The sequence below is a fragment of the Argiope bruennichi genome, chromosome 9 (assembly GCF_947563725.1).
Source record: "Argiope bruennichi chromosome 9, qqArgBrue1.1, whole genome shotgun sequence".
NCBI lineage: Eukaryota > Metazoa > Arthropoda > Arachnida > Araneae > Araneidae > Argiope > Argiope bruennichi.
In genome coordinates, this window is record NC_079159.1 from 129485775 (window position 1) to 129500340 (window position 14566).

The 14566-nt window shown below is 32.9% G+C and overlaps 1 protein-coding gene across 1 annotated transcript in view; it reads left to right on the forward strand.

Annotated features, from left to right (window-relative positions):
• Positions 1-506: 506 nt before the first annotated feature.
• The window catches only part of LOC129983722 (uncharacterized), a 163199-nt gene continuing 149139 nt past the window's right edge, over positions 507-14566 (forward strand). The window contains exon 1 of the mRNA XM_056093319.1: positions 507-2712. Coding sequence (XP_055949294.1) covers positions 1894-2712 — 819 coding nt within the window. The 5' untranslated portion in view covers positions 507-1893. The remainder of the gene's footprint in view (positions 2713-14566) is intronic.

Here is a 14566-nt window from a genome sequence, read left to right on the forward strand (position 1 = left end):
AAAAAAACTGAAATAACGTTAAAAAAAAATAATATATTAAAATATAATCTTAAAATCTAATGAAGCAATTAAATGTATTCTTCTATTATAAAAATTTGTAAGTAAAATTTGAAAGATCATCTACTCTGGAAAAAACATTCAAACACTCTTTGAGTTTAGAAATGCATGAATTTATTTTATTATGCGATGTAAAATAAGTTAAAAGAAATTTTAAATGCCTTTTTGAAATCTTTTTTTAATGGAAAGCGAATTCTTAATGAAGGTAAATCAATGCATCATCTTTCATAAAAATGTTCCTTTATCTGATAAACATTTCGATGTTGCATTCATGATTTCAACCTCTGAATCCGTTTTGCTCGCCTGAGACAAGATTCAAGAATTTGTCGGAAATCCTTCCCTTGGCGAGTAAGTTGGCATTCTTTTCCTGCTTCGTTTGGCGATCGAAAACAACCTTCGTCCGACTGCGCCTCCCCTACCCTCTCCGGCACATAACAGTCGTCGGCCTACTCTCAACAAAGTTGGTGGCGGGACGTGCAGAGAATGCTTTCGGGACCTTCACGGCAGTTCTTGAGAGTAAGGATTCGCGCAGTGTTTTGAGTTAAAGAGCAGGTGGAATTTGTGTGTTGTGTTTATACTTCAGCAAATAATTTCTTCATATCGTTCCGATTTTAATTGTAGTCGACAAAACATATCAAGTATTTCGAGGACCAACCTTTGAATTATTTACAGTATAAATGATGTTTTCTTATAAAGTCGGCATTTGAAGTCAATGGATATCGTCCGCATGTGGATTCAGTAGTTGTTTATGAATGGATACTTCTTGTGTGTGAAAAGTGTTCAGCATGGAAAATGAAATTTGTTTCTTGTGTAACAGATTCAAAGAGATGCGCATATAGCGCAAAAGTAATTTGGATTATAAAGGTAAAGTTTGATCGATTTGTGACAAAATATGGCTTGAATTCAAAAACTAATAATATTTTTAAGGCTCTATTTAATGATGATAAGAGCACTTATCACTAAAATACTAAAAAAAATAATCCATTTTTGCAAAAGCGAATTAAGTAATTGTAATTCTGAAGATATACCTTTTGTTTTATTCTAGAAATCAGATAAGCACAAATGAACATATTTCGTACAAATTAAAGTATATGTAATTGATCTAATAACTCTGCATATTCGATCAGATGTTAACTGACTACAATTATCAAAAAATACTTAGTATTAAATTTTCAATTAAATATCGGAGAAAATTTTGATCCTATAAGAGGTCAATTATTAAAATTAAAATTATTTTAACTGTAGAAAAAAGATGAACTAGCATCAAAATAGTTAATAAATCATATCTAATTATGTATATAGCGTAAAAAAATTTTTAGATGGAAATACAGAAAAAATTTTGATAAAAAGGAGATAAGTTTTAGAAATTATTTTAAAGTTCCTTTTGTCATGAAAAGTCGATAGTTTTGAAAACATGTAATATTGTACAAAATTTCATTTGCAATATATTTAATGAAATGTAGTGAAATGGCTTCAAAAAAAATTTCTAATTTATTAAACAGAATGCTTCTTCAGAGTAAAACTTCATGCGAAATCCATTTCTAAACATCATCGACATTTTCAGTCTTTGATTAAATATCTTAGGAAGTTCAATTGGCTGCGCTATTTCATAAAAATCTCCGAAATAAAAAAAGAAAACCGTAAAAAAATAAACGATAAAAAAACATTTTTTGAAAAAGTTAATTTTTAGATGCCCATCAGAAAAATCTAAGAAAGAAAACGAACTAGCATTCGACATTTCAACTATTTCCTGTTAGTCATTTTTTTTAATGAATACGAATACGTCCTAGTGACATAAATTGAATAGAAAAATAACAGGAAGAGATAAGTATTCTAATGAAGATGGAAGCCATCTCCATAAGTTGGTTAGTCACTTCGGCAAGTGCCCCCCTTGTGGTGGTGCTGGCTCTCTGGACTCTCTATGTGTTCCATACGTACCGACGCCGCTGGCGGACCGTGGACCTCTTCTTACTTGCCCTTATCTCTCAAGAGCTGGTTCTGGCCATTTCCACTTTTGGATTCGCTCTGGTCAGCCTTATAGGTGGACCTGCCCATCCCGTGCCCTGCACACTAGCCCAATTTGGCCTGGTGGCTGTCCGGACCTTTCAGGTAGCCACTCTAGCATCCATGGTAGTGGACAGAGCCCTTACCGTTCGATGGCCCTATCGTTATAGATTCAGTGTCCGACGAAATCAGATTCGGTATCATGTCAGTGTTCTTGCCTTGGTGTCCACTCTTGTCGGAGTAGCGGCGGTATTTGCGCGTCTGGAACCGGACAATCGATGCCGTCTTCATCCTGCACAGTGGGACATACGATATGTTTTGTTTGTGCTCTCACTGTATGCTTTCTTAATATTGGTGTCTCTCATCTGTATGGTTCAGGTGGAAATACACAGAGTTCGGCACGGGGCAAAAGCATCCGACTCTTTCCAACTTCCGGAATGTGTATCCCCGGACCTTCCGTCAGCCACCGGAATGAATAGCCCTCTAGATACCCAAAGTAGCACCGGAAGCACACGAGCCCTTCACAGACCTTCTCGACAGGCCAGTCGACGTCCCTATGCTAAGGACAGCAAGGGTACTTCCGATTTAAGGTGGCCCTCTGTGGCCCTAACCTGTCTTTTGTGCTTTCTCATCAACCACATACCATACCTGGTGAGTACTTATACCTTACAGTGTAAATTTTGTTTATAATTTTTATGAAGTTCGCATTAATATTATCAGAATGCCAAATTTAAAATGTAAACATTTAATAAAAGTTATATATAATTATTACACAATTATTTGTGCACTAATCTTTAATGTAGTCATTAAAAGAGCATGTAATACAAACTGCTGTCTGAATTATAAAGAAAATTATTATTTTTTTCATAGCCATCGAATCATTCACTTATGTTAAATTATTTGTGGCAAAATGTTATGAAAGACGATTGATAAATTTCTTCTTCCTTCTAAACATTTGAGAAAAGTATGTAAATGTTTTTTTTTTTGGTGTGTGTTTGTGAAAGCAAATAATTATTCCTCTTTAAAGCAGTTATTGAATTTTGTTGCCTAATAATTGGAAGCTACTGGATGTGAAGGGGAGATAAAGCCGGAATAACGAATTAAACCGAGATTACTCAGCTGCACCAAAAATTCTTGTTATTTCGACATTAATTATAAAACGATCTTAGACTAAGTAGAAATGAATAATATGCAATGGAAAACCGATACTGGTCGGACGCTTCTCTTTTTAAGTAAGTATTCTGCATACAGAAATAGTTAATATTTGCATTCTGTATACAATAAAAAATTAGGTAAAGAATTCTGCAGAAGGTAATTTGCCATAGGTAAAAACTAAATACTTTATTATTACTTGTTAATGTTTAATAAATAAAAAATTCAAAGATAAGGGTATGCGATATTTTTTTTATATTCGTAGTATTTGAATCGGATAACGGAACTGTTTCAGTTTTTAAATAACCTTTTAATTATCGTCAATACACTAACTTACAGAAAGAAGTACTACTAAGTTATCACAAGTTCAAGCCCAACTCTTTATGCAGTTAGAATTTGTTTCCGTTCATCAGGCGTTTCCCCCTTGTTCTGCACTTTACAGTCATGAAACAGGCAAAAATAAAAGGGAATTAACCTGACGCTTGGTATGATTATTCTGTTTACACAACTGTTTTTGTTTGCACAAGGTTGAATTTCAGGCAATGACCACTTCCCATTCGTTTGCAATATTTTCATTCGAACCACTATTTCATTTTATGATTTTATTCTTTTACTTCGTAATGTTTATTTTGCTTCTTATATCAATAGAAGGAAGTTGTATTGCGCATTCTAGTAAGTGTGGCCAAAAATAAGAAAAGAGAGGTTTTCCATCTTCCATTATGCACATCATTTTTTTAGGTGATTTTGAATAATCCAAAATGGACTTGTGCAGAATTCGATTTCGAAATAATAGTTATTAGATTATTGCTCATAATATTGGACTCAAGACATCTGAATGTTCAATTCTATAAAATAATATTTAATAGTGTTTATATATATATATACACACCCAGTCTGTCAAAAAAGTATTTAAACACGGTACAAGTCCACATATTTTTATTGTAATATTTTACTTAAATATTACAAATGAAGCCAAAACAAAGAAGGAAATTTTATTGTGATATATGCAAATTATAATAATTCAAACAAACTATCATTTTAATGCAATTATGGTTAGAATTGAACATAAAAAAATCAAGTTAAAAAAAAACGTGCTTAAAAACGTATTGGGACACTTCCTAATAAATTAAGAAAAACAGTGCAAACTTAAAAGTTAATATTTTGTTAGGCTACCCTAGCTTTTTATGACTTCTTGTAGTCTATTTGGAATGGATTGAACCAATTTTTTGCAAAATGGTTTATCAATTTTGTTCTACTTTTTGACCAAATGTTTTCTTAATTCCTGCTTGTTAGAAATTTGATGTTCCTACAGTTTTTGCCGCAAATAATCCTACATATGCTCAATGGGATGAAGGTTTGGATTTTGTGCAGGAGTCTTAATAACACTAGGACAGTGGTAGAAGACCCAAAACTTGCAAATATTAGCAGTTATGTTTCGGGTCTTGGTACAATTTAAAATGACTTGAGCTTCTCTGTTTGCTCGCATTTTGTTTTAAATTTCGCTTGAGAATGTCAATATAAATATATTTATTCATTTTGCTATCAATAAAATATAGGTTGCCAATACCAGTACTTGCCATACTACCCCAGATTATTTGATTGCCACCTCCATATTTGACAGTAGGCTTTAAATTTTTGGCATCTATCACTGTATTTTGTTTCCGCTAAACATTTTATTTTCCATCCGATTCGAAAGTTTTATATTTTATTTCATTAACAAAAATTATATTTTTCCAAAATTCTTTTAGTTTCTTTACAGACATTTTAGCAAATGTCAGCCTAGCTTGTCGATGTGCTTTGCTGACGTAGGGTTTTCTTTGAAGTTCTCTGCCATATTTATGTTTTCTTAAAACATTTCTGACAGTGTCATTATTTGCAGATTTTCCGAGCTTAACTTTTTCATTACAGAGTCAATTTTACTGCACTAATTTTTGGAATGTAGTGAATTTGTTTCACGATCCACCTCTTTTCACGTTCATTAAATGTCCCTGGATGCCCTTGTCTTTGCTTGTTTTCAACATTATTTCTTTTCTTGAACCATGTTAAAAACAGTAAACTTGCTCATTTCAAGATATGTCCCATACAGCGAACTGATTTTCCTTTTTTTTTCTTTTTCTGATGACTCATTACAAAATTTCGCACATCAACCAAGATATATTTGTTTCTCGCCCTTTTTTTAACAAGTAATCTTATCTGCTGAAACTTTTATGCTTACTACCTTTTTTTTATATTATAATTTTAAATTCAATTCTATTGATGTGCTATATATATGTTGAATTCCTCATTTCAAAAGTTTACCTATACTTTTTTGCATCTTATTTGCTTTTGAATTATATTTCAAAAGCTAGATCAAATTATAATTCTAAAGTACCAATAAAAGTTTCCTTACAAACTGTACACCAAACGTTAAAATATTTCTTGATTTATTTTATATTTATTTTAATGATAAATATCTTTATAAATGGCTTTATAATTATTAATGCCAAGTGTCCTAATGCTTTTTTGAGTGATTATGTATATAATATGAATTCCATGAACTACAGCAAAAAAGTAGGAGCAACTGGAAGCTTTTCCGATGATATAACTTTTAATTTCGGTTTCGTCCAGATTTGGTCGATTCCATTTCTAATACAACCCCTTCTTATTGCTTCCAAAAGGGTCGTCAATATAAACAAAACTAAACTAAACTAAATCTGTTCGCTTTCATTTGGAACTTTCATTGTGCTAGATAGATGGTGAAAAAAAAAAGAAACAATTGGAAAATTGCTGCATAGTTCATGAACTCGGAATCTCTGTCTTCCTTATGAATTAATAATGCTAAATCTTGGATTTTTTTGTTCATTTTCATTCATTCTTTAATTAATGCTTTGAATGTTATTCGAAATTAGATTCTACCTCGCATCTTTTAGCATTTGTATTTCTTATCACTTCTATTTGTTTTTTAGAATTCTTCCCTAATTATCTATTCTATATCTCGTGATTTTCAAGCACTAAAAATCTTAGCAACTTAATAAGTTAGAAAAATAAGGCGGTTTTTCATTTCGATGGAGTTTAATGTTACGATCCATGCGAGTTGTCGGTTCTTAACTTTTCATACTCCGAAAAGTAATTCGATGCATGAATATTCACCCAATATAAGGATTTGTTTATTGTTCCTAAAAATAAAAATATATAATAGTTTTAAGTTGAATCTCCGAAAAATGAATCTACATCTTCTTACCATTCTGCAGATATTTTAACAACGTCCAACTGGCGCCTCATCTCTGAGAGGATGTAGAGGATTAATAACAGCGGATGGTTTACACTCACACTCTCTGGCAATCCATTTGAAACGGAATTTTCATTTGAATCATAATACATACATTGAATAAAAAATGAACGATCTCATGAATGGAAAGGGTAGAAACGTTCCATTTTGCGATGTTCATAGGCAAACTTCATTATTTTGAAATGGGGTCAAATGATGTCTGGAGAGCCTAACTTTAACACCACAACAGTAAGCGTCAGATTGAACACGCATGGCATTTTGTGTACTCCGAACTTAAATCTCAAACCAACAAAGCCATCAGAACTCATCAAGAATGAATTAAAAATTGGGAATTTTTATCTTAAATTTAAAAACTAATTTCATAAAAACAAATATTGAATGAATGAATCTGGAATATCTCCTGCCTAAGAAACTTTATTCTTTATTCAAGGATTTTGAGTTTTGATAAGAAAAGTAATAAATAACAAAAGAGAAAAAAAATGTAAAAAGTCATGAAGTATAAAAAGAAATAGAAAATTCTCATAGATAACAAACTGCATTCCCGTACATAAAGGCATTTCTTTTTCTCTTCGATATTTTTAGAAATGAAAACTTCATTCGAGCCAAAACCCATCAAAATATTTCTCTTTATTTTTGGTAGATCTTGGAAGCTTCCTTAATGTGTCTCCCTTGATTCCGATTTGTTCTGAAATATATATAAGTAAGTGTATATAATATATATATATATATGTGCACTTCGTTCTTTAGCATCTCCATTTCCTATATTATTTTGCAAATTTCCCCCCTCCGCTCCACTCTGGAAACATGAGTGGGGGTGCAGCAGCAAAGAAGCGAAAATTAGTATCAGTTTTGCCTTTACTTCACGCAGTCGAAATTGCAAATCGGACTCCACAAATGGTCTGGAAAAACATTTCTCCGAGAAAGGGATTGCGTTTATGAGAGTTGGAAGGGAAATGAAGTAACGCAATGCGTGTATTAATATCGCTTTCATCCCATCTCCGTTCTGCATAATTCTCCGAATAATCGAAAATGGAGTGCTGATAAAATGCAAGAAAGCGGTTCTTAATTTTCGGATGATACTGCTATCAATATCGGCTAGATTTAAACTCGCATCGTTCTTATCATTCGAAAGTAAAGCATTGCGGACATTTGTTGGACACGATGCAGAACGTCATGAATGCTGCAGCAGTCCATTCCTCTGTTTATGCGGGGGGGGGGGAACCCAACAGGAGTGTCTCCCTTAAACTTCTTCGCATACCCTCTTATAAAATTGGTATCCTAGATGCCTTGCATGGTACTGGTGTACTAAATATATTAACCTTAATTTAATTTAGCATTTCTATTGAATCGATCGTGTGATCCTTGACGAATTTTTTTTGGCGATGAATCCCTGGCATGCGGCTACTAAAATCTGAAAATCGAATGTGTGTTTTAGACGCATTTTTTTAAGCAATTGGAACAAAATTTTCACTCAGAACTACAATTTTAGTCAAAAATCGCATACCAAATTTTATATATTAAAAACATTATGTTTTTAATTCGTCACAAATGTTGAATATTTTTGAATTATTACATGCTTCTGAATGTATAGGCCAACAGACAGTCAACTCCAAATTAGTTTTGGCTAAAACTTTTGTAGTTATCTACACTATACATCTTAAATCTATATATTGAATTTTATCTATGTAGCTCACCATGTTTTATATATAAAATGTTAATTTTTCTTCAGGATTCCGGATTCACAAGTTTCCTTTAAATAGAATGAGCTCAAAATTTGATAGAAATATAGAAATTCGGTGCAAAAACCTGACACTGAATGTCATTCATCTATATTAAAATGCTTTTGAGTTATCTTTGTCACAGACGGAGATAAATACCAAAAATGGTTGATCTAAAATGTGGAGATTCGTTAAAATCTTGAGTTCTTCTTTACGTATTGCAATACTTTCTCTATACTTCGTATACTACATTTTTGTATACTTCGTTTACAAAAGTATAGTACAATAAATCGACTCTATTTTTGTTGTTCATCAAAATTTTGTCCGGTAATGTGTTAATCAATTATCATATAATAAAAATGAATGTTACATATGACAATGTTGTGTAATGGAGATTTTTTTCTAAAATGAAAAGATGGATTGATATGTTGACATCTCAGAAATATCAGTCACGTTATAGTTGATAGGGTCGATTAAGAGGCTCGTTTAAGCTATCAAAAATGTTATTTATTTTATATTCTCTGCAAATAAATTCAATATAGAAGAATTATGTTGATGCATTATGTAAGAATAATTATTACAATAATAATATTATAGTATCATTGTTATTGTTTTAATAAAAGTTGGCATTTATTAAATCTTAAAATAAAATTTCGCTTAATATGCTATAATGCATATTTATAAACTAAAAAAAATTATGAAACCTCACATTACTTCGATATATCAAATTATATTATGTATCAAAATAAGTTTTTTTACAGCATTTATAACTACGATTCACTTGTATTAAGATTTATTAGAGATCGTTTTGAAACAGGATTATGAACGATGTTCTATTAAGCTTCTTTACTGTACTACTTTTATTAGTGTTTTTTTCCCCTATATTTTTTCGATCGAAAACTCTGTATTTGCTGTCATTAATCCTTTATTTAACATTATTATGCGAAGAATAATTTTTTCCTCGAAATGAAAATCAATATTTTTGGAAGATCTTGACATTCGATCGTAACTGAATCCATCCGAGTGTTAGAATCTGGTCCAGCCATCAGTGCCCCACTCAGAATGACGAACCTAGGTCAAGGTTGCAGTTTGCTAGAAGTCTTGCGTGTTCTTACTGGCATTCATTCCAGCGACTCGGTTAGCCTTTTTTTTTTTTTTTTTTTTTCTTTTTAATCACTGATTCATCATTTCCTTCGTTTTGGCCTCTTGCGAGCTATTTTTCAATCCAACGATGATATTCTTGACTCAATCATCGGTTCACTGTAGTGAGGGATTTCCAACTAAGCAGCTGCATGCGGCTCCTAAGCTATGAGCAAATATGTTTGACGGGGGAATATATATATATATTTGCCGAATAAGCAAATTTGCAAAAGTTAAAAATTATATGATTGGTAAAATTTAAAGATAATATTTACCAAGTATAAACAATCACATCCATTCCCATACTTTTCATTTACTTAATTATTAGAAAATGTATGAAACAGAACATCTGTTTCAATAATAATGTGTAAAATGTGGATTCTGGACAATATGGAGTCATAACAAATAAAAAAAAACCAAATCCATATCCACAAGACTAAAAAATAATATTAACTCAAAATAAATTGTCATTCTAAAAATGTGCTGAAATGTGAAACGAAGTTGGTCTTCTTGTTAAAAGAGAAGGCTCATAGTGTGCATTGTCTATACTTAAGTTAGCCACAGATTCACTGCAGATTTTTATGGGAATTTCTTTCATTCATTCTGGGGAATAAAAAATGTATAATTTTTCATTGCATTTATAGCTAACCGGTGATAATAATAATACATACATACTTCTTATTTGATTTCTTAAATGAGCACAGTTCTCCATACTTCAGATTCTTTAAATGTGATAGTTTTTTTTTTTTCGATGATAAATTCGAAAAGGTAGTAACTTGAATCATTCGTTCGCCCATCGCCGAATCACTACAGAATTTTTATGGCAATTCGATTGAATGAAATAAGTTATTTATAGACAGTGCACATTGCAAAATTTCCAAATAAGTGCTAAATGGCAGAGTGAATGAAATTCAAAAATACAAATTCAAAAGTTGTAAGAATTGAAACTAAAAAAATATTAAAAATCAATGAAAAAATCATACTAGAATTCCTTACACCTTCTATTTATGTTAAAGTAATAAATATTTTCTGCCTGATTTCTGTGGTGAGCATTATTTCTGATATTTATTCTTTTTATACATAAAAATAATTTTATTATTTTTTAAAGTGATTTCCTGTGGTTTGCCCTTAGAAAAGATTTTAAAAATACAAATTTACTGAATAGCGCAGCAAAAGGACATGTAAGCCATTTTCAAAATTTTATCAGAAATGGTCGTATATGCATAAAAATCTATCTTTTGTTCTTTCAGTGGGCCGCGGTGGTTTGGTGGTAAGGTCTCGGTTTCGGAACTGGAGGGCTTCAGGTTCGAGACCCGATCCCGCCAAAGAACCGTTGTGTAAGTGGGTCTGGTGCACGTTTAATCCATCGGGGCCAAACGTCCTCTCGATGGCATGGTGTGAAAGTTTGGAGAGGGGGGAAGCCTCGTCATCTGACATTGGTTCAGACTTACAAGGTCCGTCCCAAAATAGTCCTAGTGTTGTTTTAAAACGGGACGCTAATACAACTAAAAACTTCGTACTTTCAGTTCCGTTTGATTTCTGTACAGGTGTCGTTTCTTCAGTGGGCGAATAAGAATTGGTTTTTGCGTTTGACTACACTTTATTATTTTTCAAATGTGCGTATCTTTTGAGACGACGACAGCAATTTACAGGAAGATTCACTTCTATAAATCCTATGCTGAGCACCTCTTAAGTATCTGTTATATGTGGTGCTGCATCACAAAATATTGATTGTAATAGATACAGATCTGATGCTGTATTGTGTGCTTCATATTTAATATATTTAGATACGTAAATGCTGCTTTCTCTCTAGAGCAATAAATCGCAATCATGATATCAGTTTCTTTTTAACATCATATTCTTCTTCAAGCCGATATTTTTCAGATACATATGGAAACGTCTAATAACAGTAGCAAGGGGTAAGCAAATGTTGTATAGACGCCCAATGCCCCAATCTCGAGGTTGAGGTCACTGCACAGACAGTGCTTTGCAAGTATATTTCATTTTTCAAACTTGAAGTCAAAGAATGAGACTTGATGTGTGTGGAAAGGGTATGCTGCGGCGACTTCTATTCCGTTCCAAGGGCGAACATATTACAGATTGTCAAATAAACTGCAACTGGTTTTGATAATAGCAATCTGCCACCACCACTAATTATATTTTAACGCTCAGTTATGAAGCATTTATATTCTGGAAATCCCGCTACAACACTAAGAAAATACTGACTATCAGATTATTTCCATATCTGTACAGTTGCTGATAATACTTTCTTTCCATTCTGTGATTACATATATAACCCATTCGTAATCTTTCCCAATTTTTTTTTCATGTATCGCGCTTCCACTCCGTGAATGAGCGCATTGTGAGTGTATCACCTCTCGTCCGTCATTCGTAGTGAATATAAATGATACGGCAGGGGTGGAGGTGACAAGTACAATGACCCAGAAAGTGAAAACGATCCTCCTTTTGATCCATGCATCGCTTCATTTCGCGAAAGACAATAAACACGATTTACGACTCTGACATCAAAGTGTCATCTATTTATGGCCCTTCCCCTTCACAAAGAAATGTTTTTTAAATTTTGCAGTGTGATTCTTTGAAAAAAAAAATCTGAAGTAGGATAACATGGCGCTGTTTCGTGGTGCGCTTATTTAAATCATTCGTTGTCTGTTAACACGTTGTGCTTCTCTGTCTAAAATACAGAAGAAAATAAAAGTCCCCCTCTCCGTAAAGTAGATGCAGGTTGAGTACGATTAACCTTTCAAACATTGGTTTTAGAATCGCTTTCGAAAGGACATTCAATTCTGATACAGTTCTGCTCTCCATTCGGTAGTTTTGTTATAAATTTGTCTTTTAGAAAAATTTTTTTGTTTTACGCTTAGAAATTGGGAAACAAACTAAAATGTCAGAGATAACTCTTTTGCAGTGGTAATATGCATATTTATATATTTAAGTGATTTTTGGCTCTAAAATATTAGGGTATTTTGATTAGCTATTTATATGAAAAGGTCCGATTCAATTGTAACAAAGCGGGTTGCTGTTTACGTGCTGAGTTATAATCGGTGCAATATAATCCAATATTGCGATAGCACTCTATTATCGAGCATCTGAATAATATTAATTTAAATATTTTTAATGATGCTCATTTCCCTGCTCGCGATGTTATAAAGAATAATTGAGACACGACATTTTCCCCCAACTATAAAACGAAGTCCATTAGAATTTATATTGTGTCTGGGAAATATAACGTTGGCTTGATGATAAGATTTCAATATCATAAATGAAGGAATCTTGATTTTATGCCTAATTGCACCAAACATCCGCATGTGGACTTGGTTATCGAAAGGTGCATCCGACGTTATAAGATCCAGCGTCTCTCTATTGTGGTTTGAAAGTCTGGAGAGAGCTACCAGCTCAGGTATCGCATTCGTCATCTGAGAAGTGCTCAAAATGATATCCATCCCAAAATACTGAGAGTGATCCTTATGATATTGTCAGAGGCTTATCTTATTTTTAGTAAATGCATCAATATGAAAATATTATAAGAAATTATATAAAACATTTGATGAATTTTTGCAATAACGCACTGTAGTTCGAATTTCTTTCATTTGAATATTGCTGTCATCGAACCACAAAGCGATACTTGTTTCACACTTTTATTTCTTTTACAAACATGCGGCCGAACAAGATATTATTGATATTTTATCAAAATGATGAGCCCGATGATTTTGAAGAACAAACAAAAATGAAATAAAAGTGGAGTATGATATACTTTCGGACATGCTCGGCTTCTTGCGGTAAAAGCGATAAGCTTCCTGTTTTTTCAACAGTTTCAAATTTTATCTACTCGTAGTTCTTCGACCTCTTCGAACATGAAGCAGTTCCGTCACCAACAGAGCGTCAAAGTGCTTTTGTCCCGAAAGAAAATGATTTTTAGTCAAGCATTTCAAAATGGATTAGCGAACAACGGATGGAAAAATAGGGAGATTGCAAAAACCGATGAAATGGTTTAATGTTTAATTATTTTTACTGCGTAACCATTACTGTTGACATCCATAATATCTAGATTGTAATGCAAAGGCGAAATAAATGTACTGTTGCTTGATTCTAAACTTTCCATTTACATTTCGTCTATTTCATTCTTGAGCATTGTGTGAATCAGAAACCAAGATGCCAGGCAATTCACTGTCGAATGACCTTCGTGGGATTCATACCTACCATTAATATTAAATTAGTTGATGCGCGCCATCTAAACAGACGAGTCCTTCCCTATTACAGTTGAAAAATAACAAATAAGGAATCAACTGATTAAATGATCCATTCATGTGTCACCCAGCAAGTGTATATAAAGGGACTTCGGCAGCCTGATGCCCAAAATTCGATTTCAGGATCAGGGTCTCATGAATTCGGAATCTAATTCAACATTTATTCGGCTTGCACTCTGCACCGTTCTTCTGAGATCTTTTAGACCCTAACTTCTTTCTAATGATGTCATTTCAAATGTTTAAGATGGAATGCCGACTCGTTTATTGTTCTAAAGTTGTTCATCTAAACAAAACTTATTCCTCGCAAGTCTTATAAATAGATTTATAGAGATGAGATAAGTTGTACATACTTGTATGTTATGTCGCACCAGTTATTTTATTTTTGAAATGGAAAGGAATAAATTATTTCCTTGGTGTGCATTCCAAAAGCAATGAGTTGATCTCATTTAAAGAAATGGTATTTGCTGCAAATTGTAGACGCCATATATTGTTAAAAAGATCATCTTTAACAAGAACTCCAAAACTTTATTACACACTCTCTAATAAAGATGTTACCCACACGAACCATAAAAAATGGTGGCTAAAGCAGAAAACGTCTTATAGGGCCATATAATAGTTACGTAATGCTAACCTAATATTAATAAAGTTGAGTATTTTTTCCGAATCTGTTGTGTGATCCTTGGCGAGTGTTTTCGCGATTAATCCTTGGCGTGCGGTGAATGGTTTCCGAAAATCGAATTTGTACTTCAGACGCGCTTTTATTGAGATCAAAGTTTGACACAGAGCTACTCTCGTAGTCACATACTGAAATTGGATGTATTTGAGTTGCATGCTTCTGAAAGTATGGACCGACCCCTTTGTTGGATTTGACTCATAGGTGCCTGCACTGCAGATATTTAACTCGTATGCTAATTTTTATCTTTCTTTTTTTCTCTTTGTTTTGCAGTTATCCTGTTAACTTC